The sequence below is a fragment of the Drosophila sechellia genome, chromosome X (assembly GCF_004382195.2).
Source record: "Drosophila sechellia strain sech25 chromosome X, ASM438219v1, whole genome shotgun sequence".
In the NCBI taxonomy this organism is placed as follows: domain Eukaryota; kingdom Metazoa; phylum Arthropoda; class Insecta; order Diptera; family Drosophilidae; genus Drosophila; species Drosophila sechellia.
Genome location: NC_045954.1, coordinates 20,071,570 through 20,097,532, shown reverse-complemented (window position 1 = coordinate 20,097,532; position 25,963 = coordinate 20,071,570). Strand labels below are relative to the sequence as shown.

Below are 25,963 nucleotides of genomic sequence, written 5' to 3'. Positions count from 1 at the left end.
GATTGCCACTGTCCACTGCCCCATGCTCAAAGTCCGATGTGTGCCAACAATGATTAGGATGTAATAGACCAGACAATACCGAAGGCAGTCGCCTGACTTATGTGGTGGCATGTGGATTGCGGTGTTCTGGGCGCCCAGGAAGCGACACTCATCCGAGTCCGGGTCCGTTTCCCAGTCCGGATCCTTGGGCCTCCGACTCCGGCCGTGCTTTATGGCTCGCGTGCGACTGGCGCATATTCAAAGGCATCGCTCAAGCGAAAGTGAAATTAATTACTCGACTTCAGCTGAGCTGAGCTTCTGAGCTGCTGACTGGCCGAGTTCCTCCTGGGTTATGCACTGCAGGTTGCTCCAAGTCTCGCTTCGGTTCGCTTCGTTTGGCCTGACTTGACTTGCGTTGCGTTGCGTTGAGTTGAGTCGGGTTAAGTTCTGGTGCTATTTCTGCTGCCGTAATTAATGAAAAAGCCCGGCACACTCACCCGGACACGTCCGAGCGGCACTGCGCCATTTGGATGGCCTTGCTTTCCTGCCTTTCGTCGCCTGGAAGTGTGCCAAAATTGGATTAGTGCCAGCCGTCTGGGTCTGCAGCTCTCGGATCTCTGCCTCCGATCCAGAATCCAGAGTCCAGAATCCACAAACTCAGAGTTCGAATACCCGATCTCCTGAAGACGGGGGCAGAGGGCAGGGGACTTAAGTCCAATCCGATCCGATTACCTTTGACCCCAGCCAACTCGAGACGTTGCCCCATCGCCTCTCATTAGGCCATCTTTTAATTATGGCCCATCGACTCGGACGGCTTTAATCAGCGCCAATTGGCAAATACAAAAGCGAAAATTGCAAAATGTGTAAAAGCAAGACAGCGTCGAGAAGGGGGCGTGGCATTTTGGGTGCGAGAGTGGAAGTGGGAGTGGGCGAGTGGAATGGTTGGTTGGTGGGGCGAGAGACACAAAAACCTTTTGCTAATTTAATTAAATTACACAATTTTCGCTGTCGCTTTTTGTAGAATAATTGGCAATAAATTGATTAAAGAGTTAATTAAACATGCGGCCATGGCAGTTGGGCAAAGGGTCCGTACGTCCAAAATGGCGTGGGGCGTGGGGGCGTGGTGGCGGGATGGTGTGTTGCTGTGTTGGTTGGGGCGTGGTCAAGCGGATAGATAATTGCAGGGGCATGAAGTACGTTGTGTTGAAAATGCAACAGAGGTGCATGCAACGTGTAAGTAGGGAAAATTGGGAACGACTTCGTATTGTAGATAGCGGAAAAAAACTAAGTCATATTATTAAGTTAATTTGCGGACTACAAGAATTTATTAAATTAAGCAGCATTAACGCGACCAATTAGGCTTAAAATTCCAATCGTATAGTTAAGCCATATTCAAGGACTTTGATTATGATGAACCAATTAATTGATTGAAACACAGCTACTTTTTCTTATTCGATTTTTCTGACCTCCGAACTCCCTTTGTTTCGCTGCAGGACACGGAAACATGCCGCTTGCGTTGCAGGAGTTGCAGCTCGCCTCCGCTGCCACGCCCCCGCCCCAATAGAGGTTGAGCCCATTCGATTGGCGGCGGGGCATCAGCAGCAGCGGAACCGGCGGCACCATGGCAGCCCAGCCATTGAGCAGCACGGCGGCAACAACTGCGGCGGCAACGGGAGCAACTGCGACAACTGCAGCAACGGCAGCAACCACATCGGCGACCTTGAGCACAGCCGCTGCTTCCACCTCGACCACGGCAGCCCCATCCGCGGGAGCCACGTGGATGAACCACCACCTGGCGGTGGAAGCGGACGGCTCTCATCCGGCGAACGGCAGCGATGCGCAGGCGGGCGTTGAGGGCCCCACAATGCCAGCCGGCTACATGCCGCTCTACGAGGATGTGGAAACAGCGGCGGAGGACGCCGGCTACGCGCTGATCGACGACATCAGCGAGTGGCTCTTGGGTTCGGTGGGCGGTGAGGCGGCAGTGGGCGGGCCCGAGAACAGCACGAACTTGGCGGTGACGGGCGCCAACGGAACCCTGGCCTGGCTGGAGGCACTGAACAGCACGCAGCCAGCCCAGAGCAACTCCAGTACGGAGGACGGTGAGCGGGGGCGGTACTCGCTGCGCAGCTTTGTGGAGCAACAGCTGGCGGGCGGAGGGGCAGCGGGAGCGGGCGACGGCGGCGATGCTGGCATCGCGCTGATCGACAGCGGGGAGGAGGCGGCCCTGGACAATGTGGCGGATGCGGAGACGGACTACGGCATGCTGGGCGGCTTCGGGGATGCGGAACTGCTCCAGCGGACAGCAACGGCGGCGCGCGAGTCGCTGGGCAATCGAACTTCGCCCTCGACGACCAATTACGATGGAGGCGGCTCTGCGGACGTGGGCGTGGCTGGCGGACTGGCCGGCACGGCGGGCGGGGGTGCAGGCGGCGCAGGAGGATCAGGGGGCAGCACCTTCATGCTGCTGCTCGAAAACTTTAACGATTATTTTCCCAACTACAATGGGAGCACGGTTTCGGGAACAAGCACCATTGCGCCGGGAGTGGTTATCCCGGGGAGCAGGGGCAGCGGACTGCTCCTCGAGCAGAACCTGACGGGACTGTACCTCGACGGCTACCGCCTGAACTGCACCAACGAGACGCTCAACCTGACCGACTCCTGCGGAGAGCTGAGAGTGGGTGAGTACGAAGCAGGATTATCAATCGGAATCGTCAACTACTACCATTTAAAATGTTAAGACCTCAGTATATATCTTTAAAAATAATTGAAGCTCATTAGATATCATTTAAAGTATTTCAAACCATTAAATCTCATTAGATGATATTTATATATATATAGATAATATTTATACATAACATGATATTTACTTAGATATTTAGATTTTATTATCAAGTGGGAGTACCAAATAAACCTTGCAAGGGATTTAGTCAAAGCCGCTGAAAGCCAAGTTATAATACTTCTTTAATTTTGGTATATAGTATAATATATTTTCAACTGACAGTGAAGTGACTATGTTTCAGATTTTTGTTAATAGTTAATTCAGTAATAAGAATGTTCACTTAGAACACAGTTTTGTGGGCATGAATTCAATTTAAACGCTTAATACAACTCATTTTTTCCTACAATCTCAAGAAAAGTTCCCACATATTTGTTTGTTTAATTTGTTTCATAATGAAGATAAAGGTATTTCAAGCTTGATAACTTGCTTATCATATAGCCATGTTTTGCCTTTTTAAATACGTGAAATCACTTAAATTTTTATCAACGCAGCTGTTGGCACACATGCATCACTCAATATTAGATAGAACATATTAAAAGCAGTAGAAATCACGTCTTTGTGTGCTAGTCCTTAGTTGTGTTGCCATTAAAATGAGTTGTCAGCCAGAGTCCTTGATTAAACGGGCTGCCTTTGTAATTGACTTACGTGCCCGTTGAGCTTTCCCTGAAATCGTCCTGCAAGGTGGACTTTGGCCAGGGAATTGGGGTGGCAGCTGCAGCAGAAGTGCCTGCGGATGGATGCAGCCCGGATATAATGTAACTACAACTCGCTTCGTTTCAGTGGACCACAACTACTGGGCGCTCATCCTGATCCTGTTCCCCATCCTGACCCTCTTCGGTAACATCCTGGTCATCCTGTCCGTGTGCCGCGAGCGCTCCCTGCAGACGGTCACGAATTATTTTATAGTCTCGTTGGCCATCGCCGATCTCCTGGTCGCCGTGGTCGTGATGCCATTTGCTGTCTACTTTCTGGTAAGTTGCCAAGCCACTAATATACATACTTAACTAGCTTATATGTTGGTCGGAATGGTTTATGGTCGGAATATTGGGCAGATGAGTTCATTGGCGAATTTGCCTGCCTGCGAGCTTGGGTGTCAGAATCAAATGCAAAATTGCCAACCATTTCCGTTTAATTTTATCAAGTGTTGGGTCATATAATAAATAAACACGCTCATAAATACCAATCAGGAGCCAGTGGAGCCCACCACTTCTTTAATGGGGTCAGGGGTCAGCGGAGGGGCAGAGGGGAAGAGGGGCAGTGGGGCGGAGGAGCGTAGCTTTTAAGTAAATTGGGGCCATTCAAGCAATAACATTCAATTTTTGGCGATGCCGGCATATAAATCAATGTGTTTCCCCAGCAAATGTTTAAGGGAATGCGAAACCGAAAAAGGAGCTCAAACTGTTGGGATAGCACAAAAAACAAGTTACACGGCAAGAAACTCAATAAAAAACCAACGTAGACAAAATCAAATGGCTAAATGTACAGCTTAGTCATCAATCATCCATTTTAAAGTGCAATTAAACAGAATAAAACACTATTATTAGTTTGTGCGTGCCAACTGTGGCATAACATTATTTCAATAAACATTATGATTGCTTCGTTTCTAGAACTATTAAAGTTGCAAGTGCGATTGCCACAGGCTATCGAATTTTGCGACTGTAAGTTAGAGAAGATCCCTTCTTGGCCGACTGCCTTTGACTTAAGGCGACGTAGCTGTCATTCCGTATGATTGATTGTTCGATTGACTGACTGACTGACTGACTCACTGACAGACCGACTGACTGCCTGACTGCCTGACGGACTGTCTGGGCAACTGGCCTCACCCGCTGGGAGCTGAGCTGCGTTCGCCAGGACATGCAGGACTCACTGGCCCGTCTGACAGATTGATGGGAGTGCCTTGTTTCCGGCCGCGTCCACTCAGTTGCCTCATCAGCATTCCGATTTCGGATTTCGGATTGCGGTGCCGGATGCGATGTCCCGAAGTTTAGCTGGGGATTATAGACGGCGTAGGTGATCGACCCCAAGGGGCTGTGGGCATCTATATGCCATATAGCCATATAGTATTCCTCTTAATTGGTGGCAAGCCACGCCTGTCATGGCTGCCACAATTAATTGCGTGCTTATTTAATCGCCGGCGAATTGTACCGAATTTCCATTGCAATATTAAAACCCTCGCAAGTCAAATGAAATTAACAACCGTCACACACACTGACAGCGGGGGCGGTGGGCGGTGTGGGTGGTAGCGGCCTTGCACAGTAACAAATGTGCACGCTTGTCACGCAAATGAGTACAACTGCCAGCATAATTGAATATTTATTTCCAACTGCAGAAGACTGAAGGGCCGAGAAGAGTGTGGGAAAAAACAACTGATATGCATAGAAGAAATAAAATGGTAAAAAAAGTCGGAAAGTGGCAAAAACGGGCTCGTCCGGGAGTTGAACCCGGGACCTCTCGCACCCGAAGCGAGAATCATACCCCTAGACCAACGAGCCGCTTGAAGGACGGCCTGCCGAAAGGGGGTCAAAAATAGAGAGAGGGAGAGGGAGGCAATCGCCGTGCAAGAGGGACGGACACAGCATTCGATTGGCGAGGTTTTGTGGACATTGGCCTTCCGGTGCAGGTTAAATGTCGCTTGTGCTCTGCCAGAAAATTAATGGCCGACCGACCGCCTTCACCTTTGTTGTTGACTTTCTAATGACGCACGCCCACTGAAAATCACAGCAAATTAACTTGTCATTAAGTGCATCAGTCACCTGTGCACCTGTGCAAGTGTCGGCTATTAATTACCCATTCACCCATTTATCCGCACAAACACACACATACACCCGCCCAGCTGTCAGTTGCAGACACATCGTGTCCATCGCAAACTTTCGACGACGAAAGTGATTTGAAACCCGAGATTTTGCGCAGAGTTGCTCGTGCGGTCTCTTTCTTTTTGGCGCGATCCCCCGTCGCCTGTCTCTCTCTCTTTCATGCTAACCCTCTCTTTCTGCACAGAAACTTGTTGTTAACTTGGTTAGACAATGGATGTCAAATGTTGAATGAAACAGGATTTCAATTAGGCAAATTATTGAGGTCGTTTGCTACTAATTTTAATCCTGATAGTTTGTGTGGAACATAAACTTTTTCTGCCAAAACAAATGCATACTTTTCGGCGGCACTTTAATTTCGCATTGCAGGCTTAAACAATAAACTTGGTGGAAAACTACATTTATTAAATTAATCAAATTAAAACTTTAGAATATGCGCTACAATAGTTTTTATATAGAAAGGGAAGGGGTTAGAAAATATTGGAGAATATTTTTCAGATCGGCATGGACATCTTCCAAATACCAAGTATTATTTAACTCAATTCCTGGGATACACACACACACACACGTACACTTACACATTCGCACGCGGACACACATGAAAATTGATTTAGTTAAGAGGATTTGCGTCAACAACAGCACAATAAGTGGGCAGTAACACGGTCCAGTGCCATGCGAAGGAAATGGGAAATGCGAGTGGGTCAAAGGGGTGGTAGGCGATTGGCGGCTGTGGGCGGTGGGTGGTGGGTGGAGGATGGTGGGTGGTGGGTGGTGGGTGGTGTTAGGTGGGATGAGTGCGGCTGCTGGAGATTGGTGGCTGAAGGTAAGGAAGATTGCGAGCCCTCTGCGCGCTTTGTGTGTGTTGGCATTTGTGCCGGATAGCACTTAACTCATAAAAATGTGCCCAACAAAGGTTGAGGTATCCAACACCCACCACCCACCGCCCATCAACCACCACCCACCGCCCAGTACCGCCCCACCAACAAAAAAGAAAGCAGAAGCAACAAGAGAGAGCCTGGGGCGTAACGGACGAGATGCCAACAATGGAGAATTATTGCTTATGACACAAGCCGGCGGACAAACGGGCAGATGGAGGAGGGTCCTGTTCGTCCAGCTCGTCCTGCGAGTCCCGCTCGTCCGGCATGTCCGGCTTGTCCGGCTTGTCCGGCTCCGCCTGTCAGCGGTGGGCGTGGCTGGACATACACGCACATACGCCCATTTAGAAGCGCTGCTCCCACGAATGTTGATGCTGATGTTCTTTGGGCACAGGACATGGCTCGTTTTAACTCGCGGCTTAAACAAATATACAAACATGTTTGCCTGCCCCGCGCCACGTGCATGTGTCTCTGTCTATGTGTGTGTGTGTGTGTGTGTGTGTGTGTGGGGGGGCCACTGCTTTTCTATTTTAAGTGGTTGTATATGTCAGTTGAAAGCTTTTGTTGACATTCAAGTGGTCATTGAAAGTGTAAAAGCGTGCACACTGGACCTGGACTAAATGGGGCAGCCGGGAAGCTGCTCGGAGGGCAGGAGCAGGAGCAGGAGCGGAGGGACTCTCTAACTGAAAGAAAATATCACCGGAAATGGTGATCAACTCGGTTCTTTACGTCCACAAAGGGAGTCCTCTGCCGAAACTTCACAAGTCTGTTAAGGATGTTATATCTTTATAGCTTAAGATCTTTAAAGGGAATCTAAATTAATAATGAAAACTAAATACTTTTGAACAATGAATCATGTAGAATCGATTTAATCTAGCCTGCATTTCCCACTAATAATCAATATTTTGTACTTAAGAAACATATACTATTCGTAGACATTGTTAGCTATATTTATCTATAAGAGTTTTCTTGCTTGCATCTATGATCACTGCGGCACTAACAGCGTATTTTTCTCAGTGTAGGATCCAAGCGAGCCAACAAAGCCCTCGCCGGAGAGCTTGCCTCATGTTCGGGGCACTAATCTTATCAGAGCTGTATTTGCTTTTCGTCTGGGAACGGGTACGGGATATCTCCGATTCCTTCTCTAATGCTCCTTTGCTCCATTGCCATTCCCTGCTCGCTCTGGATGTTTTGGCTTCGTTGTTAATTGCTTCTGTATGCAGCTTGGCCAATGCTTTCGTGATGACTTTTCCAGAAATGGAAAAGGATGGGCGGGATTAGCATCCCGGCGAGCAAATGAAATGGATGAAATGCTCTAAGCAGGGTTTATTGCTCTTCCAGGCCAGCTCAACATTCACCCACCTGCGTATAGCTCGCAAACAGAGCATCCAAAATGCTAACACAAATTCATTATACACATTCCAGAAGGTCGAACGAAAAATGTTGCATAATCTTAAAAGAAATTTTAATATTTACATACCTCAGAATCGAGAGTTCGTTTGATGCTCCTAGAACTTCAGAATGGATATAGAGAGGTTCGCTTGCGGATTGTACGGATTGTTAGGCTGCCTCATGTGCAGGCGCACTCACTTATCACTTGTGAGCTGCTGGGTGAATGTGTATTTCCTCGGCCCACGGGGCGTATGAGCGACGTAAAGTGCTCTGAAAACAGCCTTTAATGGCAATTGTCAATCGTTCAGGTCTGCACTGCCCTCGCCCTTGCGCACCGCCCACACTTGAGAGGGCCGTAAAGAGGCAACAGAAATTGCCATAAGTTCATGGCAAAAATAAATAATCTGATTAATGTACGCTCGCAATCACAGACTTACGCACATTAACACACACACACTGGGCCACTTGAGCCACTTGAAGCGCAGGCCAAAGGAATGGGAGCCACTGCGAAGGGGCCAAAGGACTCGCAGCGAGTCCTGCCAAATGTCTGCCACTGGCTCTCCGGCAGAGTGGAGAGCGGAAAAGTATCTGGCATCCGGATATGCGGCAACGATAACGGTACTTAATCAGCCTTTGACCCAGAAAGAGCCGCTTAGGAAAACGGAGTGGCCTTGCCGATGAAAATGGCACTCGTTGACAGTGATTTCGTCACCAAATTATGCTGATACAGACCTATTTTTGGAAGGACTTCTCGGCCGATTCTCCTTTAAAAAGATATATATCGGTGGGTACGAACATCGGGGAAAGACACCTTTACCCAAAATAGAATGAAGACTATTGAAGTATTTTTGTTTCGTTCTTGTAACGCTTTAAAAGCCAACGTGCCATTAGATGGACATTTTAGCCCCAAAAACAGGAGCTCCGCTCAAATGGGATAATGGAAGTCGCATTTCACATACGCACTATCGCTACATAGTTAGCACGGGAAAATGTTTGTGCATGCGGCTGTGGAAAAACCTCTGGCCACTTAAACCGCAGTTTTTATTCAAATTGCATAAACATGCGACACGTGTGATTCTCTCGGAAACGTGTTCTCCCAAAAACCACACACGTTGGCAACACAAAAGCCAAGAATGCAGTTGGCCCATATGTGTAAACACAGTTCTCAGCGCATAAAAGCTGGTAATTTTAGCAATCTCCATTCTGTTATCCTGTGTAATCATATTTTGTGCGTGGCCAAAAAAATGTGAAATAGAGTTGCGACAGTGCCACTGACACGGCCAAGTGTCGTCAACCCCTTCTATTATGCATGCCTTTGATAATTGGATCGAATGGGACTTGGCTTTGAGTTCTGGCCAAAACAGCAGGATGCTGGGTGGTCCCGTAGGTGTCGGCGAAAAGTTTTCCGAGCTCTGCAACTTTAAACTCGCCCGCAATGATTCTCGCAATTTTCTGGAATGTGCGGCAGATGGAGGCAGCATTTATGACTACTCCGGCAGCAGCAAAATAAAACTGTAAACAAGCTTGTAGTGGGCGTGGTCCTGCCACTACCCTGCCCACCTGTCCACCTGGAAAACTATAGCTACCTGGCTGCCTGGCAACCGGGCAACCTGGCATCCTGGCCACCCGGGGCCAGAAACTGCCAAACTACACAAAAACTGTTTCCATGTGGCAGGCAATAAAAAGAGTTTTCCGCAACTTGTTCCAGGACAGCCCAGGCAAATAAGGAAAAACCAATGTGAAGTGGAGCCGGAGGAGCAGGAGTGGCAGTGGGAATGGAGCAAATGGGTGGCAATCCGGATGAGGGGTCGAGCTGAGTGGGGGCGTAAAGTTTTTTAATTTTAATGGCCATTTAAAAGGTTGCAGGCAAATGCTTGGCCCGGCTTAAGTGCCGCTCATCGGAGGAGGTGACGTTGGGTCCATTCGGTTCATTACTGGCCCCCGAGTGTAAGGACCTTCATGTCCTGTCATCTGGGATCCTCCGCTCATTTGGGCCACTGCCAAGACTCGAAAGCCTTTCCCTGCACTCCAGCCTGCCACTTGAGGGGAGAGTGCTCCACGACGATGCGGCTAAAATGCCGGCAAGTGGCTAAGCAAACGGACTGCGGCGAAAGCCACCAGTAAACACCCGAAAAGTTGGACTTAGGGATGTCAGAGGATAGAAGATGCTGCGAATGCCTCGACATATCGGCATCACATATCGCCCCTAATGCTCCTCAGTGCTCTGAAAACATAGGAAATATATATATGCATTTATGAAGTGAAAGGATGCAGCTTGGATCAAAAGAATATATTATTAAATAAGGAAAATAAATTCATAATAACAAAAATTCTTAAGAAAATACCTTAAAAAAGATTTATTATTAGAAAAACAAGATTACTTCATCGAGGTAAACAATTCGCTGAAAAACATTGAATGGGAAATGCTTATGAAGCCATAGCTACTATCGCGTCTTAAAAGGATAACGCTTTGCCATCCCCATCCCTAGCTGGTCGCTCTTGCGAATCCTGCAGTCTGCAGTGACCCCAGTCAGCCTCCTTTGGCTGCAGAAACAATTTGTTGACTAAGCCAACTTGAATGCGCCCGAAAGCAGGCAACGCTTTGTTCTCAGCACTTGGCTGCTGGATACATGTGTGTGCGCATCGCAGTGTATCCTTATAAATCCTTGTCAGGCAGCGAACCGCACTGAACCGCAGGCCGCACATCAATTCAAATAAATAATCTAACAGCATGAAATCGGCCGAGGGCAGAAACTTTTCAGCTGCTCCGGCGGATGGTGGATGGCGGATGGCGGATACAAGTGGGTGGGCTAAATGGCAGCTATAAAAAGTATGGCCTGCAATCTTCTCCACTTTCACTTCCTCTCTAGGAAGCAGCGACCTCCGACCTCTGACCCGCCCATCCCCTTCCTGTCGCCGGTCCCCGGCGGCTGCCATCTCCGGCACGCATGCGAGTTAAAGCGCGCACTTCCGGCCGGATTGAAGACCACGGACCGCAGATTTCGGTTTCTGGTCGCCTTTTCATTTGGCCGCTCACCCAGCGGTGCCTGAATAATTAACACAGATTTTGATTTGGCCCAAAGCCCTGTGGCCCAATGCCAGTGGCACTCCCAATCGGATTCCCCCCATCCAAAGTCCCATTCCAATATGGAAAAAGCCGAGATTCAATCAGCGAACGGATGGATGTCTTCTTCGCCGGCTGGTGAGAGTATTTTATTACCGCTTTCATACACGATGGCCATATAAATATCCAATATCCAAGGCGAAAATATGCCGCCGAGGGGCTGGAAAAGTCATCTTAAAACAGAATTTCCCTCGACGCTAATGACAACTAATTTGTTGCAACAACAACCATGAAAAGAACGCACATCCTTATGTGCACATAGCCAATATATATGTACATATATATACACACAAATACATACATATATGTAGAATATATACGACACATAATGTGTACAAGTATGCTGCTACTTGGCCTTCGGGGGCAAGTCCGAGGCTATTAAAAATGGCGCACAAAAACGCTAAAATTGTTGCGACAGTGCCGGCGAAAGAGACGGCAACACAGGAAGTGAGAGAGATAGGAACGTAAGCACATACGTATACATGTACACGTATACCCGGGCAGACAATAAACTTAATAAATAAGTCAATTAATTGCCCTGAGTTTCTCATGGGGCCCAGAAACGAGCCAGAAGCAACAGCATCAAGTGCCTGCCACTTGGCTAAAAGCCCGTGCCACCCACTCTCGCCCACTTTCGCCCATCTTCACCCGCTTCTGCCCCAGTGTATTCGTGGCTATGTGTGTGTGTGTGTGTGTGTGTGTGCGTGTCTATTACGGCAGCCAGTTCAATTAACATTGTCTGGCTGCGTGGCATAAGAAAATGTACGCGAAACTCGTTTAATAGTCGCCAGCTCCTTGGCTTTGACACTGTCGAGGTTACGCTAACTTTATTACCAGTGCTGCAAAATTATCTATGGCTGCTGTGCTACACTGGAAGAAATAAGTGTCAGTGTCAGGCATTGAAATCTAAGTCTAAATGAATGCTCGATTTAAGGTAAGATTCAATAACCACACTCCAAATCCTTACTTGCAGTGCTATCTTTCCTTCTTTCTTTCTCGAATTGTGAAAAGCATTTGTAAAGTTATACGATAAATAAATTAATATTTAAAATCATACCCACAGTTACAAAAGAAAGAACGTATATTTGTCGATTAAGTAATTGCCAAGAAACGAAGAACTAACCAATTCATTCTTTCTCGAACTCACATTGTGAGTTTCCAGTTTCGACTCTTTTTAGATGCAATTAGTGGATGGCCCTGCATACAAATCCCAGTGCGACCCGTGCAGCGCCGCTGTCCATTTTCCATTTCCCATTTTCCGCACTTTATGTACTTTGAAATATTAAAGCGCAAACGACAGGCAGTCGCGAGTGCAGCATTTGGCAACATAAACAAATTATTTGATGACTTTTACGCAGCTCACCTCCCACATGGCGCACAAGTCCCCTGCCGCCCGTTTTCAAGGTCTTCGATGTCCTTTGACGTCTTGTTTTGCGGTTTGTGTCGCCTCTTTTCGGGGATTTCTGCTGGGTTGCATGGCCGGCCACTAAGTAAACTTTAATGGCGGCCATAAAATAGGCAAAAAGGGGCGCGTCCACACACACACACACACACACACACACACAGACAAACACTCACAGCACACAGACACACACACACGAGCGCGCGAGTGTATCCTTGTGTATTATGCGAGTGGCATAAAACCAAAGACCACGAATAAGGATATAAACAGTAAGGAGCAGGATCAGCGAGTAGGAAACGACGGCCAATCCTTAGCAGCATATTTTGCAGCTGCTGTGACATTTTTATGCTAAGCAGTCGCCAAATTATGAAAATTCGTAAAAAGCCAAATGTTATGGCATCCTGCCAGACAGAGATAGATGCTACCACACACACACACACACACTGGCACAGGAGCCTTGGCAATTCGAGCTGCCGCTTTTGGCCAGCTTTTCCTCTGCTTTATCGCTCCGCAACTAAACTCGTTGCCGCTGCCTCGTTTATCATCTCGTTCCCCACAACGACAACTACTTTTGACAGGAAAAAGAAAAGCCTGTTTCACAGGATGGATGCGGCGATGGCTCGATTAGTGCGAAAAGAGTTGGCTCTACCAGAAGATACCTCGCAGTTTAATACCCAGGAGAGGACGGAACTTTCATTGCGATTTAATAGTTTATAATGAATTGGTGTACTTCCTAAACGAGCCAGCATAATCAGGGGTCAGGGGTCAGGGGTCAAATGTTTTAGGTAACTAAACCCACGTACTGCAGCTCGCATTTAATTAATATTATGCAATATTAAGCACCAAACTATGCGAATTATTTGACATTTCGGACCAAACTTGACATTTTGATTTTATTGCTAACCTTTAAAGTTTCAAATTCAACGTGTGCCGTTGCCCGAAGTTTGTTAATCAAATTACGTGGATACCGAACTTAACTGAGTTGCTAGTGAGAAGCCGAGAAGCGTTTTTCGGCTCTAATGAGACGATAATGAAGCTGTCCGGCCAAAAGCGGGCTTAGCCAATGGCCAAAGAGCAGGGATGCGATGGACGGGCTCAAATGGCGAACCCAAATCAGGAAAACTTTCCCTCTCAGCTTGACACTTAACTTGGGGGCTCATTGGCAACTAGTTCCTGCACCACATAATGTGCACAATTTGTTACGCATGCTCTGCCTGCCACGCCCACTCCAGCTCCCACTCCTACTCCTACACCAGGCCACCTGCCACACACCACCCACCGCCCGCTCTGCGGTTGCCCAGTGAAGTATCAAAAATCTGTTTGAAGTTGAATTTGCCAGGGCAAACAAAAAACGCTGGCAAGAAGCAGAACTGACAGGATCTGCCCGCTCTCGTCCTGCCGTTTTGCAAACGGAGAACGGAGAAAAGGGTTGTCAGGTTCCGTTTCGTTTCGTTCCGTTCGTTTTATTTGGGCGAGTTCTCTCTGTGTCTACTTTCGGTTTTATAATTAATTTTAAAAAGCTTTTAATGGCTGGCACGCGTTCGTTTGGCATAGGCCAAAACCTGCAGCTCCCCGCCCATTCGCAAGGACCCTGCCCCTTTGAAGCCGTAGTCCTGAAACCCTTCAGCTGAAAGTCCGCTTAGCTGGGGGCGGAGGTGGCAAGTCAAGTGCCTCTAATTGACTTGCCAATGGGAAAGGATGGCCGAGGATTGGACACACCACTTAATCGGGCCACAACTTGTCGAGTCCTCGAAAAAAGTCCAACCAAATCGGTCGAAATCCGCCATTCGTCGTGTGTCCATCCTTTTTTTGTTAATTATATTGATATTTATTAATATTTTACAGTGTTTTGCTTGAGGATGTCCTCATTGAAAATTGGAATTCTTCCTTATATATATCGACTCCAGTATCTCAGATTAAAAGCCCAATAATTACAATTACTAACCATGTTCCAAAAATGCATAAAATCTACATTAAAGTATTGAGTGGTCAAAACGCTGTAAGAAGTTTTCTGTTTAAGAATAAATGTTGCTGGCTTGGATACTTACTTACTTTTGATTCTAAAAATAATAAGAAAGCCAGTATTTTTAGACGAAAGAAAACTCCAGGACACAGCAGCCTTAGACTCAGCGTCTTAAATGCCAAAGTTCCCAAAGTGGGACTCAATGACACTTTCATGTTGTCCCTGACTACCTGGCGCCCATGTATTTGGGGCACCCGCTTTTCGGGAGAGAGAAGTTTTCCGGTGCCGACGCCCCTGCAGCTCCACTGAGCAATTTTGGGGCCACTTTCAATTCACTAACAATTTAAGTGACGCCCGGGGCCGTCAAACTTTTAATAGCCAAAACGAGGAGCAGCCGCAGCGGCAGGACGAAAAGGACGAATAGCTGAGCGGGCGGGGTGAACCTGTAAAGTGGGACACGTGCGTCAGGGCCCGGGGTCTTTTATGGGTTCCGGGCTCCCTGGATCCCTGGATCCCAGGATCCATAGCTCGGGCGCTCCCGTGTTTCGTGTCCAGAGTCCTAGAAGAATGCATGACGCACATGGGCCATGCGGGAGCGGGGTATGGGAGGGGGCTGCAAGGTCAAGGCTGCTGCGACTGCTACAAAGTAATTCGCTTCCGCTTCCGCTTCATTACCCTCGCCGCCTCGCACATCCAAAAGCACTCAGAAAAAAATCAAAATCGGTGGCGGGGCAAATAAAACAGAGCGACGCGAAGCGAAATGAAACGAAACAAATCGAGACTGGTAAATAAAATTCGCAATTGACAGGCATAAAGGAAATGGCAGCGCCACTCACACGCACACAAGGATATCCAGGACACACAGATAGGAGCTCGGACGCATCGTCACCACTACTGAACTGGGAATGCCACCTGGCAAATGCTTATAAGCAAATACAAACAGGCAAATATCCACAACGAATCCTGCGCGGTGGGCGGTGATCAAGTCGGCGGGGCTGGCGTAATGGCTGCTAATTAACGCGTCCTTGGCCGCCGACTTGTTGAGTGCACGGCAGCAGGACTCTTTGGTCTGAAAGGAAGCACACAGACTACTGACATTTGCTAAGCCCTCAACTTTCCAGCTTTCTGGCCAATACTGCTCTTAATTAACAACCGCACTTGTTCGTTGGCTCATTTTTATTTTTTGCTAAAGGAACTTCAGTGAAAAGAAGGCCAGTTAAGTTGGAACTATTTCCACCATGTCATACCATGTCGAAGAACTTTGCTAGTCATACTATTGTCGCCTTCATTTCTAGACCCATGTCAAGCAAGTATCGTGTCTACATTTTGCTGATCCTTTCCAGGTGGGAAAATCTCTGAGGACCACAGAGCTTCAAAGAGGATTTTCGTGTACGATATACAGCCTGTTTTAACCCATCTTAGGTGGATAGAGAATTTAGGCTATTTATTAGTAGCCACATTTTTGGTAGTTTTTCGAAAAAAAAAGGAAATTGGGCAAACTGATTAGCTTACGTTCGAGCATCGGTTGAGTTTGCACTGGAGTCTGATGAACTTTTCACCGCATACAGGGCGTTGAAACGCTTCCCAGTGGGTTTTAAGTCAGCTTTTGGCCAAATCACCACCCCGCAAGCCTCCTCACATGTGAGTGTGTTGCCCTGATTTGTACAAATAGTTACTGCCCTCCGAGGAGGGGGCTCCCCGCTTGCCATCCACTGAAAATTAGGCTGGGCTCGAAAGTACACCTGAAAAATCCCATTATATATACTTGGTTATTTCTAAGCCTTTAAATATGGAGTTGTGTCTTATCGTTGATTTGACCACTTTAAAATTGAATTCATTCACATAGCACCTAATGCTATCCTGCGGTTTTTGTGTATTTCGCAAATACTTTTTTCACGTGCCAGTACATCCATTGTTTTGGACAAAGCCCTCTACTCTCAAAGCAATAATGACCATTGAATCGGCAAACAAAGCGTATTTTTTGAAAGCGGATCTGAAAGTTTTTTTGCGTGTACCTAGACACAAATCGATGCAGTGTGTGTGTGTGTGGAATATCCTTTGCTTTCTCTTCGTATCAGCGTGCAAACTATAAAAACCAGAAGCTCAATTATCAAAATGCTATGTGTGTTTGTTTGTTTGCTTGTGAATGTGTATTTGTGTGCGTGTGTGTGTGTGTGTTTGCCCTTGTGTGCGTATGCTCCTCGTGCGTGTGTGGGTGAGTGTCAGCCTGTCTCCTTCGCCCCCCTGCTCCAGGCTCCATTGTCCTGGTCCATTTCTTTGGATGCGAGGGCGAGAGAGCATCTGAAAGCTTTTCCCTTTGGGTTTTTGTGTGTGCGCTCGCCTTTGACTGTGCAAATAGATAAATTTATTTATTTTATGCCCTGCTGCAGGAACCGCACACAAACAACAGTCGGCAGAGACAGCGATAGCATAGAAATTTTCTTTCTATTCCTGCTCTAAAATAAACCAGAGGCCAGGACGGGCAAAGGACGAAGGTGCGGAGGAGCAGGACAGCCAGCTGCCGGCAGACAACTGACTTTAAATGCCTTTATGCTCACAAAATACATAAATTGAACATTTTCGAACAGCCCGAAAGAGCCGATGCTTTTCGGCGGCGGCGGAGGGGGCAGAGAGACACTTTCGCTGAATTGGAAATCGCTTCCACAATACCCAATAGCCAAACAGAATAGACTGGGGGCGTGGCCCAGGGGCCGGGAAAATGGGCTTGGAAAAATATTAAAAAATTCAATGAAGCTTGCAGCTGAGGGAAAGTCGAAGAGCGAAAGAATCAAAAGAAACCAATTCCCAGCAAACTTTTCAAGACTAAGCCGTAAATAATTCGACAAATGCCACATTTGGTTAGGCAGAGAGCCCATTTTCGGAGAATACTCTCAAAAGCCAGTAAGCCATTCTTTCATCATCGCACAGCAACCTACTTTCTTTCGGAAACTTATGGCGCCTGTGGCAGAAACAACAAGGAAAGAAAGTAGTGAACGCAACGCATCGCAGCTATCCAAATGTGGGTCTAAACAAAAACATTCATTCGAGTTTGACAGTAGTAGAGTCTGTATTTTTGTGCACACACACACACTTATGGACAATACCTACGAATACATTATAAATTATAGTTCAGCTGCAGGCCACCAAAAACGGGGCACACGCCTCGTATACGCAATGTGCCCAACAATGGACCTGGAAACAGGAAGCCCAAGGAGAGCAGTAGAAAAATGTCACATTTTCGAATGTGTGGGTACGTGTGTGCGTGTGTGTGTGTGTGTGTATGGGTGAGGGCGGAGGATGAGCATTCGTGCGTGTGTCTTTATATCCAAAAGTTTTTGCCACTTTCTTTAGCCGGGCTCAACTTTTGTTATGCTCGCTTAGCTCCGGCTAAGGAGTCTGCATCCGAGTTCTAAGAAATTCCAAGTCGGCGACTGCCCAGCTATTCCAGCACATTTCTATGCTGCTATCACTTGACTTTCACTTTCACTTTTACTTTCGTGTGTTGTGCTTGCGTGTGTATCAATATTTTACACTCCTCCCACGCGTTGAGCCCCGCTTCAAGTTTCAATGTGTTTGTATAATTTAGGCGCAAAACCGATTGGAGAAGAAAAACAAGATAGTACGTTCGGGTCGATTAACTTCGACTATTCGATACCGTCTACTTACATTTTAGTGAGCACACACAAATGGGTGGGTGGCATATAGTTATATGTGGTAGTATTACTACTCAAATTGTGACTTCGCAAAATGTTAAACTACTGATTCCGGTTATCTGGCTTCGCCGAGTGAATTCGACTGTGCGATACCCATTACCCGCAGCTCAGTCAACTACTTATTTACTAATAATATTCACATCCCAAAAGCTTGAATACGGGTGTTTACGATCCCATTCTTATAACGAATCCGTTGGCGCTACATTATAACTCGTACACGGGTTGCACTCCCCAACCACGCCAGGTTGGGTTCACCCAAACATATCCACATCAAGGACTCAGCCTTTTTTATGTGCTTTGTGTGCTACAAATTGTTTGGCTTGGGAAATTCCTGGCGTTTTTGTTGGGGTTTTTATGGAGTCCGCATTCGGGCTGGGCCATAACATAGATGCTGCCGGAGACGTCGATGAAGAGATAGAGTCTAAAACTAATTTGTGGCAGCAGGACGGGAAATGGGAAAATATTGTTATTAATATTCGACAAAGGATGGGCATTCCAATAGAGCTCCATTCCCCCCGAGTCGATTAAGTGCCGAACAAATGAAGTGTGCTCCTCAGCGGCAGCCACATCCACATCCTCGTACTAACCTGCCGCCCCTCATCTTTTTGATTTGCAGGTAAATGGAGCCTGGGCCCTGCCTGACGTCGTTTGTGATTTCTATATAGCCATGGATGTGATATGCTCTACTTCATCGATATTCAACTTAGTTGCCATCTCCATAGACAGGTGAGTCCACAGCAGCCCCTACTTCGGAGACCGACCCATATGACCCAAGCACACATTCCACGGATACATCCCACAGATACATCGCTGTGACACAGCCAATAAAGTACGCCAAGCACAAAAATAGCCGCCGCGTTTGCCTTACGATACTGCTGGTGTGGGCCATATCGGCTGCCATCGGATCGCCGATAGTTCTGGGCCTCAACAACACGCCCAACCGCGAGCCCGATGTATGCGCCTTCTACAACGCCGACTTCATACTCTACTCTTCGCTGAGCAGCTTCTACATACCCTGCATCATCATGGTGTTTCTCTACTGGAACATTTTCAAGGTGAGTGGGCATCTATACGATATATTCAAAGCATGTTAATTCCCTTCAACACTCCAAGTTTCCCACAAACATTGATTGCTATTAATCATAATGTGTTTGAGAATCTGCAAGTTCCTAGAGCGAATTTTCCGCGCTTTGTCCTTCTGCGGTTCTTCCCAATCCGCAACAATTTCAAGCACTATTATTAAAAGACCGCAATTAAAATCGGATTTCTCCGAGTCGAGTGGAATGAATATTGCTGGCGCAGATCCACAATCTGCAATGCTGGCTTGCTGGCTTTTGGATGCCTCTGTTCCTCTTCCTGTTTCTGTTTCTGTTTCTGTTTGTGCACATTTGCTGCTGACTGGGGGCTAATATCCGGAGGATGCAAAAGCAGCATGGCAGTGCCTAATCCGCTCTCTCCTGCATCCTGCATCCCGTGCCCCATAGCCCGTAGTCCGTGGTCCGTGGTCCGTAGTCCGTAGTCCGTATCCTGTGTCCTATGTTTGGTATACTGTTTTCTGTACTTTACATCTCGTGCCCACCCACCCACAGGCGCTGAGGAGTCGGGCGCGGAAGCAGCGGGCGGCCCGCAAGCCCCACCTATCGGAACTCACGGGCGGCAGCGTCATCGAGAACATTGCCCAGACCCGGCGCCTGGCGGAGACGGCCCTGGACAGCAGTCGCCATGCCAGCAGGATCCTGCCGGACGAGGCCGCCACCAACACGGCCAGTGGCTCCAACGAGGAGGAGGACGAGAACGCCATCTCGCCGGACATCGACGACTGCCACGTCATCGTGAACGACAAGTCCACCGAGTTCATGCTGGCCACCGTTGTCGAGGAGACGGGCAAGTGAGTACTCCTTTTACGATACCATTAGGGCTTTGATGCACTTTGTGGAAATGCGTGGAACATGATAGCTCTATACAGATTTAAAATTTACAAAGAAATAAATATAAAAGCATCTGTTAAATGAATTATTCAGGGAACGTTTGACAACCTCTTTTTTTTTGGCTGTGTAAGACCCTCTTTTGGCGGCTGATGTTACTTCACGAATATAAACACGTTGCCAAAGGAGTCAGATTGGACATATACATTTGCAAACCCACTTACATCTTACGTGAACGGGGTATGAAAAGCAGAAACTTTCGGCGAATTTCGCAGCAAACTCCATCGCCTGGAGAACGAAAGTTTGGCCGGGGCTATCTCCGATGGCCCTGCAAAAGTTCGGAGCTCAGCAGTTTCGTTTCCGTATCCGTATCCTTGTCCGCTTGCAACTTGCAACCTGGCAACCCTGACAACCCTGGCACGTGCCCCAAACACGTAATAGATAAGCCTGTTTCTGCTGAGTGGTCTCGACTGCACTTCCTTCCAGACCAGCAGACCAGCAGAGCAGCAGACCAGCAAAGCAACGGACCCTCAGACGATGCATGCCCATGGAAAACTGTCAATCTAATGGCAGGCTTCGTCCGGCCACGGCGCCACTCAATTGCCGACATAAAAGCGTGCTGCACTTTCAATCAGGTCCTGCCGAAGGGACCGCTTGCCCATCATCCTTGCAATCGGATGCCCCCGCCCCACGGCATTCGAATCTTTCTCCCAATTCCTGGCTGAAACCGCCATTAAGTGCGAGCGTTAAGCGCAGCCAATTAGCATCCTGATGGCCTGCTTAATCCAATAAGGACATGAAATGAAACCATTAATGACAGGCCGGATGCACAAAGGGATGGGATCCGATCCGAACCGAACCGAACCGATGGGCTGAGTTGGGTGGCAAACAAGACCGCGAAACTTTACCCGCCAAAAGAAATCACAGCCAATGGCAGAGAAAAATAATTCTCAATAATTCAATTAATGCGTCACTTTATTAAAACTCAATCTTGCTTGCCTTTAATTGACGTTGCGCCCCGATTTTCCATCTTTTCGTCCTTCATAAACGCCGATTCTGCTGCTTCTCCGCCCACTCGTCGTCCATCGCCGATTGATTGATTGATGGATGGTCGCGGCACCATTAATTGGGAAACCCCACCGCCACATCGCTCCACATTGCCATAACGCACTCGCAGCAGCGTTGTGGCCCAAATCACCACACAGCCCCAGCTGGTCGTCGCCGATCCGAATGGTAATCATGATTCTGGTTATGCAGCCTCAAACGTTGACGATGTCCTTGCAGGCGTGGCGCCCGCCTCCGCCTCGGCCGCCACATCCGGCGCTCCGCGGAGCAGCGGCTCGCCGCCGGACAGTCCGCTGCCCAGTGGCGCCACCCTCCAGCGGTCAAGCGTCAGCAGCCAGCGGCGCCCCACCGGCGACGACTCGCCGAAGCGCGGCGAACCCGCCCTCAGGTCAGTCGGTGTCGATAACTCCAGGTATTTGGCATTCAGATCCGTAAGCCTGTCCCCGTAGACATAGCATTCCCAGTAGATGGATGCGCGTAGTAGCAGTTGGTGCACGGAGAAAACCATAATGCCTCATCCAAGTTATTGTTTTAAAATCAAAATTTCGGACTAAACAAATAAACATATAGGTTTGATGCACAGAAACCAGAAACCAACAATCAAAGCCCAATTCAAATCCATGATTTCCGAATTATATCAGAAATTCAAAAATATTGCTAATTTAATATCTGTACCACATTGGTACTAAATCATTGAAAAACTAGCTTTTTGATTGTACCATAGGTAAATTGAAACTATTTGCAACAATTTAAAAGTTTAATGAACTGCTTTTGCAGCCCGACAAAATTAAGCATTCCCATTAAAGTTTTTGCACATAGGTTTTGCACAATATAATACTTTTTTTTAGCTAGAGGCAGTGCTCTTTTTGCGCAATGCTTTTTTATCTGCTTACACTAGATTACGTAGCATATTAAAATTGCTTAAATTGCACACATCTATTGTCATTATTTATAAACAAAACAATAAATGCGAATAACGCGCATTGCTTTTTACAGACAAAGAGTTTGACCGCGTCAAAAATGTCAACATCTTTGCTTCCAATTATTAATTGGTAAACAAATAGCAAACTTTAATTAAATATGTCGGGTTATTGTTGTCAACTTTAACATGTTTTTGTCAACCAAATAATGTATTATTTTACACATAACATTTTTCGAACAGATAGAAATGCAATTGCACATTTAAATAGCGATTTGCAGTATTAGTTCAACTTTTCACAATTATTGTGGGCGTGTTTACATACTTATGTAACAGCCTTTTGAAATCATCAATTGATTATTTGGTGTCATTCTTGCACAATCGCAAAAAAAAAGCGCTCACGTTTTCCCACAGACCTATTACGTAGTGTTTAGCGAGTTACCTGCCACTTTATCCTCGAAACCCGAAATAGAAGCCGCATGTTGGCCAAGTAGGCAATCCGGCAAGCCCAAAAATAGTGACTAGTAGTACGTAATGCCCCGCCGTTATGTTCTCATTCCGAATCCGACCGACTTCCGTTCACAGCGTCGCCATGAAGCCATTGTCCTTTGTGCGGTACGGAGTGCAGGAGGCCATGACTTTGGCACGCAACGACTCGACGCTATCGACTACATCGAAAACGTCCTCGCGCAAGGATAAGAAGAACTCGCAGGCGTCAAGGTGAGTAACGCCGTCGTCCATCGCCCCTAATTACAGTTATTAGTTATTTGGGCTTTTGTTGGCCAGTCGATGCTAATGCCACCCCATTTCCCTCTCGCCTTCTCTCCCCTCTTCTTTTCCTGTGGAAAATGCAATATATACCACACCGTGGCATATTATCCTTCGCGTGACGCACAGATTCACGATATACAAGGTGCACAAGGCCTCGAAAAAGAAACGCGAAAAATCGTCGGCCAAAAAGGAGCGCAAGGCCACCAAAACATTGGCCATTGTTTTGGGTAAGTTCAAGTTGAGCCCCTTAGCCAGTTAAGACCATGTCCTTGTCTAATCCTTATGCCATCATACGTATACCTTCAAACATTCAAACCCTCAAACAGGTGTCTTCCTGTTCTGCTGGCTGCCGTTCTTCAGCTGCAACATCATGGACGCCATGTGCGCCAAGTTCAAGAAAGACTGCCGACCTGGGCTCACCGCCTACATGATGACCACCTGGCTGGGCTACATCAACAGCTTCGTGAACCCGGTGATCTACACGATATTCAATCCCGAGTTTCGCAAGGCCTTCAAGAAGATCATGCACATGGGGTGATTATCAACGGCGAGCACGTCACCAGCAATAGTCATAGCAATAGCCAATTGGATGATGGGTCCCTTGTGGAACGGATCGTGCCCGGGAGTGGATGGCAAAGTGTGCCAAATGGAGGCCATCGATGCAGCAGAGATCTCAATTGGGCTCTAGTTTCGTTTCGTTTGTCGTTCGTTGCGTTTCCCAATAGCTTTAAGGTTCAGCTACTTATGTAAATAGATCTGTACATACCACTAAACTACAATACATACATATATGCTATGTGGAGCATGGAGCGTGGATAGCGAGCTGTAGGCTAGGTACAATTTTTAACAATTACATTAAACTAACCCCAAGTAGCGATATAATCAACACACAGCAAGCACGCGATTATGATTCCAAAGTAGCCGTAAGCAAAACGCCACGGATACGATTCGCTTTACCAGGATAGAGTAGTGTCCTTCAAAGTGGGCTGCTCCCACAACCTATCACATATCACGAGCAGCAAGCTTTTCCTCCTCCCACCCAAAAAAACCAAAACCCACGGCACACAGAACCCCCCTTCCGATTCCCCCAGTACGATTAGGTAAGCGAGTGTAAAGAAATTCATATCCTTAGAGGCCGGATTGTTCCACAGCGACACGAGGTGTCGGTACCTAGAGTTAGTTAGCTAAATCGCGGATAGATCGCACTTAAATCGGATACAGTAGCTAGCGGGCCTCGAGGTCGGCGCCCTCCACCACAGACACATCACATACGAATGTTCCAAGTTAGTTGGCTGACCGCCCATCCACACGGATGGAGCATCCCCATTGATGGGCCATGGACGTAACCACAACCATCGGCGACAGAATTGCACCCAACTTAACAGGGTAACACGCACACACACACGAACAGACGCAATGAATCAAATGAGCCCCACAAATGAATACGATATCGAGGGGCGCCGACCTCGATGAAAGTCCCGCTTAGAGGTCACTTTCAGTTCGACTTTCGGTTTGACATACAGTCTCGTACAGGATATACACGTATATACTATATAGAAGCATTTAAGATCCAGAGGTCGTACCTAGGCTAGTCACTTGATCTAGATCGAATATACTCACCACCCATATATGTATATGCGTATATATAAATCAGTTAGTACCAAGGGGAGCCGGGATGCATAGCAGGGAGTAGGGGGAGAATCAGGGTATCTAGAGCAAAGGCTATCGCATTGCTGGAAGCAATACGAGGGTTATCTTAGCAGATAGAGTAGCAAATATCGGTGTAAGCGTACGTGTATAGTGGAATATCAAAACTGAGTTTTGAAACACGGACCGAAGCCTGTGTCCTGCCGCAAATGAGAGCCGGACTTGGGTGCACAGAGGCATGGCCCCGGGCAATCCAAGCCGATCTTGGCATGCCGGCAGGACTATAGCCGTTTGGTCCCTGATTTCAACAGCCGTCCTTTTAACTGTTTCTATGTGACAAATAATTGATAGGTAATTACTCGAACGTGTGTAGTAGTTTATAAAACGATTCGATTTATTGTGTACCTAGGCGTAAGCAGTGCCCCGGCTCAAATTTCCATGAAACCCCGTAGGAAACTCGCGGAAAAGCTCAACGGTTTTTATACTTTCCTAAGAACTCCACTACCACATACGCGTTAACTTCAGTGTGTGTGTGTTTGAGTCTGTTTGTGTGGGTGTGTGTGTGAGTGGGTGATTGGATGGGTTTTTTTTTCGAAAGGATAACACTCTAGGCGATAGGACTAGACTAAGACTATGGAAACAGTTCAACTTTCAGATCAGTGCGAAATGCTCCTAAGTTAAGTTCTTCCAAAGAAAACGCTTATTAATTATAGCTAATTGGTAAATTTGCAATTCGAACTAACTATTTATACACACCACACATTAATGTTAATTTATCAGAATTGTAGCCTGAGTTTTGGAGTCGTTGAATTGTTGTCTGTTATCGTTACGTTGTGAATGGGATATAGCATACATATAGGGTCCCCGAGATCTCTCTACCAATAAAGCATATATACGAGTTTGTAAGATAACTGGGGTGTAAGCGGAAATGCAGAAACTGAGATGAAAATGAGAACAATTTTAAAGAGAGGCGAGAATCGGTTTTTTTTTCTAGAAAATTATGAGAATTATTAACTAAATGAAGCGTAGGCTAAGCTCTCAGAAAAGCAAACTATTTCAAAAATAATTATCATAGCTTACGGAAATAATAATAGCGAATAACAACAATAAACTAATGGTACAGAATAGTATGCGTCAGCATAAGAATACATCAAATAAATAAAGCAAAACTGAAAATATTTCAAGGCAAAACCAAACGCCAACTTTTCATTTCGAAGGGCGAAAGTTTTGGTCCGGGGCTCGGTAAGTTCACATGTACTACTTTCCCTTTCGCCAGCTTGGTGCTCAAACTCGTATATCAACATTTTATTGCACTTATATGAGCTGATAATAAAATTCCAATACGCACCAAAGGAAATAAAAATACTTACGCAAGACAAACAAGACGCACAATGGGGTGAACCCACTTCCGGTGTTGGGGGGATGGCAGAATCAATTCGAGAAGGAGCTCACGGCCGTCGCCACCTCCCAGGAAACCAAAAACCCAACTAAGAGCCTCTAAATAGATGAGCGTAAGGAGTCGCAGCCAGGGAAAGGCCAAAGGACTCCTCCGCCGCCCACCATCCACCACTCGTCATACTCTAATGGGTACTCAGT

At 47.0% G+C, this 25,963-nt stretch overlaps 1 protein-coding gene and 1 non-coding gene across 2 annotated transcripts; one reads left to right on the top strand and one right to left on the bottom strand.

Moving 5' to 3' along the window:
- Positions 1–1,188: 1,188 nt before the first annotated feature.
- LOC6615076 (dopamine D2-like receptor) lies at positions 1,189–25,558 on the top strand. The gene is made up of 11 exons (XM_032725156.1): positions 1,189–1,212; positions 1,544–2,660; positions 3,542–3,732; positions 18,657–18,766; positions 18,843–19,095; positions 19,630–19,928; positions 21,143–21,198; positions 21,250–21,442; positions 22,535–22,669; positions 22,847–22,947; positions 23,047–25,558. The coding sequence occupies exons 1-11, from the start codon at positions 1,189–1,191 to the stop codon at positions 23,256–23,258; spliced, it is 2,691 nt and encodes an 896-aa protein (XP_032581047.1). The 3' UTR covers positions 23,259–25,558.
- Trnap-cgg lies at positions 5,182–5,253 on the bottom strand. The gene has a single exon. It is a non-coding gene; the product is annotated as a tRNA-Pro (tRNA).
- Positions 25,559–25,963: the final 405 nt, after the last annotated feature.

Bases quoted from the DNA above. Each gene is read 5' to 3' on its own strand.
- LOC6615076 (XM_032725156.1), top strand. From the start codon at position 1,189: ATGCAACAGAGGTGCATGCAACGT. The intron at 3,733-18,656 runs GTAAGTTGCCAA...TTTGATTTGCAG, and splicing joins CATTTGCTGTCTACTTTCTG to GTAAATGGAGCCTGGGCCCT. The intron at 18,767-18,842 runs GTGAGTCCACAG...TACATCCCACAG, and splicing joins GTTGCCATCTCCATAGACAG to ATACATCGCTGTGACACAGC.